The 6000-nt window shown below is 43.2% G+C and overlaps 1 protein-coding gene across 2 annotated transcripts in view; it reads right to left on the bottom strand.

Annotated features, from left to right (window-relative positions):
• Window positions 1-5488, bottom strand: part of Selenop (selenoprotein P) — an 11053-nt gene extending 5565 nt beyond the window's left edge. The window contains exons 1-3 of one of the 2 annotated variants that reach the window (XM_052159506.1): window positions 5357-5488; window positions 1287-1502; window positions 377-589 (exon numbers count right to left, since the gene is read on the bottom strand). In XM_052159506.1, coding sequence (XP_052015466.1) covers window positions 377-589; window positions 1287-1489 — 416 coding nt within the window. In that variant the 5' untranslated portion in view covers window positions 1490-1502; window positions 5357-5488. The other variant, XM_052159505.1, reaches the window with a different exon arrangement.
• Window positions 5489-6000: the final 512 nt, after the last annotated feature.

Below are 6000 nucleotides of genomic sequence, written 5' to 3' on the forward strand. Positions count from 1 at the left end.
GGAAACCTAAGTCCCCTGAATAATACAAACGTGGAAACAGGAGGATTGTACTGGGAAGAATGAGGAGGAGGAAGGGAGGAGCAGAGCGAGGAGAGGAGGAAGTAGCAAAGCTGTGGAGAAAAACAGCAGGGCAGTGTCTGTCACCGGGTGGAAATCGAAAGTGTCTCCACCAGTAAGGAAACCATGAACTGTGGCACCCAGCAGGGAAGAAGCCTACGTGTGCACTCTTAGGAAAACACGTCCAAAGTCCAGGAATGCCACAGTAAACATTTTGGTAGTACAGTATATATCCATGGTGTGTGTGTTTGTGTGTGTGTGTGTGTGTGTGTGTGTGTGTGTGTGCAGTCAAAGTAAATAAATAGGAAGGCCGGCTCACCTGTCGTATATGAGGAAGTCGTCTTTGTTTCCATTTAAGAGAGTCCAGACATCTGTTTGATGTTCTTCTTGTCTGTAAACAGCTATGTGATCTGACACCTGCTTTTTAAGATGTGCATGTTTTAATTGGGAAGGAGATCCTTGATGATTAACAACAATGTAAGAGATGTTAAAATATCCTTGGTTCTCTAGTTTTATTCGCAGGTCTTCCAATCTAGGGAGAAAACACATAAAGCGAATGGTGGCGTTTAGTTTGTTTATCTGTTCTGCCGTCTACATTCTTTCTTACTTTTTATGAAGCTCTTATTTTAACGGGCTGTGACTTTTCTTTGTGTTCTAGGGCTGAGCCTTTAACTTTCACAGTTGTTTAAACCTTGAAACTTAATGCTTGCATGAACGTGAGCTCCAAATTAGATAAATTTAGATTCACTTTGCATATATACAGAATGTTATGCAACTAATATTTGGTGCATGAGTCAACCAATATCTTTTGTTTATGGTTGTTAAATGATGCAAGGCCTTCTATTAACCTGTTAGTGCTTAGTGTGTGTGCTGGCTGGCAGCCTCTCTCTGCTTCTTAAAGTATCTGCTCCACTATTAAGAAAACATGTCCAAAGTCTAGGAATGCCACAGTAAACATTTTGGAGGTAATGTATATATCCATGGTGCGTGTGTGTGTGTGTGTGTGTGTGTGTGTGTGTGTGTGTGTGTATGTATGTGTGTGTGGGTACATATACATATTCCCTCCTCATCTTTTCATCAGATGTGTGCTATACAAACATACTTGTCTTCAAAAGCGTTTTTTAGCCATTACATTATTCCTATTTGTATAGCATTTTATATGCATACGTTTATATTTAATAACCTAATACCTAATAGCCTAGTGTCTTAAACCTTAAAAGATCACTTACCTGGATGCCTGCAGAAGGCACAGGTATCAGCTGGCTTGAAGAAGAGCAACCACTGTCACCGTGCCCTCGGAGTTTAGCATTGGATTTTGATCTCCTATGTTCCAGGCCGGAGCTTCCTTACAAGCAGGGCTTTGGCCTTGGCTCTCTGCTCCTCCATAGGGGAGGAGACAGAGAGCCAGGGCAAGCCCTAGGCCTCTCCACATTGCTGAGGTTGTCCTATAAAACAAGAGATGTCGCCTTCAGTGAGAGCTTCACAGTCATTGCTATGAATTTCTTTAAACATGGTAGGTACAATCCTACTTATTATAACTTAGCTTATGGATTCTATTTCCATTTTGTTGGACTTAGAACACCACTGTTATGAGCCTCCTTCCACTCAATGTTCCTGTAAAGTGAAAAGTGCCACCTAAAAGGCAGAGAGGAATGATCGAATGATCAGCTAGCGACCTGCAGCAAGGATGATCAGCTAGCGACCTGCAGCAAGATTCGGTATTTCCATAAGCAGCACACATATGGAAATGTGCCCCATTAGATAGCCAGGCACCTCTCTGGGAGAAGACACATATTCAGAAGCACCTTCCACGTACAGTGCATAGTTGCAGAACATTCTGCAAACACATTTGAGATGCACTGAGCTCTGACTGTTTCGTCCTGTCCTCTGTCAATCTAGGGAACATTAGTAGCGAACTCTGCACAAAACTGAAAAGAATCATCCCAGAAAGAGAAGTGAAGACATGGCAGTGGGGACATGGGGACACAGTGCCAGAGTGAGTGTGGCTCATGGTGGCCCTTAGCTCTTCTTGCATGGAATTGTTCTGTAAAGTGCCAGGCAAAAGGCAGACAGTAAGCCATGGCTTCAAGTTCAAGCCTTCCACATTGGTGAACATCTTGGGTACATTCAATGTGGCTTGTTAGTCCTCCATATTATCTACATGATAATTTAGAACTTGAATCTCTTCAGAGATAAGACTCCCTGCTTTGGTATTGCCACCACACTCATGATAAGTGTGACCAAGAAAATGCTAGCCAAGGAGCAATATTACAAATCGTTGCTCTTGCCCCACCTAAGACTCTTTCTACAGTATTCTACAAACCAAAAAAAAAAAAGGCAGTAGTTGCTACTACTGCCTTCATGAAGTTCCTGTGACTAGATAGAATGTTCTCAGATAGAAAAGATACCTCCTCTTACAGGAAAGTTAAAATACTAAAGATGTAACAAGAAACAGCCCCCAAATTTGGGCCACCTCTCTCAGAAGTTTTTAAAGGTAAATTCAGAGACGTGGAAAATGTGCAAAAATCATGAGGAGGAAGAGGAGGAGGAGTAGAAGGAGGAGGAAGAGGAAGAAGATGACAATGATAGAAGAAGAAGAAGAAGAAGAAGAAGAAGAAGAAGAAGAAGAAGAAGAAGAAGAAGAAGAAGAAGAAGCACAAGAAGAAGCAGAAGAAGAAGAAGAAGAAAAGCAGAAGAAGAAGAAGAAGAAGAAGAAGAAGAAGAAGAAGAAGAAGAAGAAGAAGAAGAAGAAGAAGAAGAAGAAGAAGAAGAAGAAGAAGAAGAAGAAGAAGAAGAAGAAGAAGAAGAAAACAACCATACGGCTAACTCAGAGTCATTTTGACAAAAGAATGCAAGAAGTCAGGTCTGGTGGCTTATGCCTGTAAAGCTGACACCAGAAAGCTGAGGCAGAAGGATACCTCTGAGTTCAAGAATAGTATGACTACAGGGTGAGTTCTGGACCTCTCTGGAATATAGAGTGAGAACAGGCTTCATGGTGTGAATGCTTCTGAATACAAATTTAGCTGGCCACAGCAGCATACCTGGAACCAGCATTTGAGAGCTGAGGGAGAAGAATCTCAAGTTAGGGCCATCCTCAACTATACAGTGAGACTGTTCTCTTCAAGGGAAGATGGGGGCCTCACTGAAGAAAAGCCAGGGAGCTGGGCATAGTGTCTCATGCTTTTAATCCCAGTATTCAGGAGGCAGAGGCAGTTTGATCTCTGTAAACCCGAGACCAGCCTGGCCTATATAGTGAGTTCCACGACAGTCAGAACTGCTTGTGAGACCCTGTCTTGAAAAATCAAACCAAAAAGAAAGACTGAAAGGATAGGAGAGAGGGAAGAAAGGAGAGAGGGAGGGAGGGAGGGGAGCTGGGTGCAGTGTGTACACCTTTAATCTAGGCACTCAGAAGGCAGAGGCAAGTGAATCTTATATAATAGGTGCACATATAGCAAGGTCCAGTCCAGCCAGGGTCGCACTGTGGGGCTACGCCCAAAAATAAAATGACAAGAAAGAAAAAATGTCACTTTTAAATCCACTTCAACTATTCATACTAACACATTTTAATTCTGATGTTTAATCTGGGAAATTCCTTTAGGGTGATGTTTACAACAATAATGGGATCATTCTTATGTCTGTCAATTCCTGGGTTTTGCCAGAACTATAAAGGTAAAAGAGAAAAATGTTAAGCACATTTCCAGATGCCAGTTGTGCCTCAGAATATTTATGTTACTACCCTTTCTGCAGCTGAGAAACTACGGCTTAGAGAGACTTTGGGTGCCTTCACTAAGACCATACAGATTATAATCCCCAAGAGTGGATTGAAATTGGCTCTGCCCAACCCAAACCATTATCTCTCAGCTACCGGCATATAGTGTACTGATAGTTTTTAAATATATCACCTTGCAACAACTATTAGCAGCCAATTTTCTATATGCTCTATGCTCTGGGAGAAAAAAAGAAAAAAACAAACTATTCAGCTTCTTAATAGAAAGTCAGGCTTGTATTTCTTTACTAAACTAAATTCATATGAGGCGCTGGGCCCAGTCTCTAACACACAGACATGCACACACACACACACACACACACACACACACTAAAACATTAAACTAAATTCAGTTTTTATAGAACTCCAGCATTAAGACGCAGACCTTGATATTCTGCCGTAAAGTAGATATTCTCAAATAGCTAAATGGCAGACATAAATGAGAAGATTATTTCCCTCGCCTACATTTCTAATGAAAAGAATGATCTGGGGGTGACTGGGAGCCTGGAGCAGATGTGTTTCCACTTGCAGATTTCCCCATCATTAATCAACAGGCTGCTCGACTTTGCTTAAAGTTGCTTTTATGGAGTGAGCTTTGCATTTTAACTGTAACTGTCAAAGAGTTATATAAAAAGAATGAAGGCAAGTTCACAAAATTAGATCCAGTAACAACTGGACCATAGTTATAGCCTTCTGTTATAGTCTTCCATTGCAAGCCTAGATTAGCTGTCCATGCCCAGAACTGCATTTGATTGTACCCCGTTAAAAGGAAAGCACACAGAGTCTTTGCATGCACCCTCTCCCCCTGAACTTCAGACCAGCATTTTAAAGTCCCTCACCCACGCTAAAGCTCGCACTCTCTACTTAGACTCATAAACTCCCCACCGGGACCACCTGGGGCACCGCTGTGCCGCCTAAAAGCACCTGCTTCTGCACTGCGGAGGACGGACAGGACAGAGCCTGCCCCTCCCAGATCTTTAATCTGAAACTGCTTCCGATTTCCCTGGACACCTCCACAGTCCGGTAGACGGGCGTATGTCCCATCTCTGTTCTTGAAATCCACTAGCTTTTCCTCTTGTTCATCCTCACTCTAACCTTCGGAGGGAAACCCTGGGATTTGATCAAATAATATTGCCCATATGACACCACAGTCTCCTGCAGAGAGAAACAGCTGTATTTTCCATTGCCCCCGCTTCCCCTAAGCACGGCCCAGTAAAGGACAGAAATCAATAACAATTAAAACATAACTTTGTTTTAAAAGAAAAAAAAGTTAACTGTTCTTCCCAAACACTTCTTGTTCATCTATTTTTAAAAAATGCTTTTAATGTCTTTTAGTCATCTTTTTACTAAGCCTATTTTAAGGCAGGGGAGAAACATATTTTACCTCAGAAAATATTTCCCAAACTCTAAGAGAATCAAGTCCTACTTACGCAACCCCTTCGGACTAGCTTGCGTGCCCGGGCTCTTTGCTCCAGTTAGGGCAGCTCCACAAAGCCACAGGCTCGCACAGACATTTATAGCCCTCTTGTTTACCTCGCCCTCTGAGGTGCAGTCCAAAGTTCGGCGCTCCCTCCTGCAGCGACCTTGCCAGCGCAGCAGCCCCTGAACAGATTCCGATCACCCCAAGGAGAAGAAAGTTAACTGGCTTGCAGAGGGGAGAGGGGCGGGTTTCGACGAATACTAACTTAGTTTCTGCTTTTGATCACCCTATAATCTAAGAATTAATGGTACAGTCCAGGGTGGAAGGACGGGCTAAGGGGGGCGAGGTCCTCCAAGTGCTCTTCCTTTCTAAACTACAATAACAGGGAACAGCATTTGCTTAGCCAGCAAGTTACGCAGCTGTTTTTAGAAGAAGGGAAAACATTTTGTTTTCCTTTTCCTTTATGGTGAGGAAGTTCTTATGCTAAACCCGCACCGGCACCCGCACCCGCACCCGCACCCGCACCCGCACCCGCACCCGCACCCGTAAGCTTCTTTAGAAAAGTCACCTGCCGTCACTTTGTCACTTTATCACGGGTCTCCAGCTACTGCAGACCTGCGGTCCTGGTTTGGCTGAGCTCAGCTGAATTTCGATGGGTGTGCAACCCCGCGGGACCTCTATTCTTGTGTTTTCCCCTTACTATAATGAACTAAGAAAGTTCTCTCCAATCTGAAAGAAACCAAGCCTCATTTAAAAT

Source organism: Apodemus sylvaticus, chromosome 16, assembly GCF_947179515.1.
Source record: "Apodemus sylvaticus chromosome 16, mApoSyl1.1, whole genome shotgun sequence".
In the NCBI taxonomy this organism is placed as follows: Eukaryota; Metazoa; Chordata; class Mammalia; order Rodentia; family Muridae; genus Apodemus; species Apodemus sylvaticus.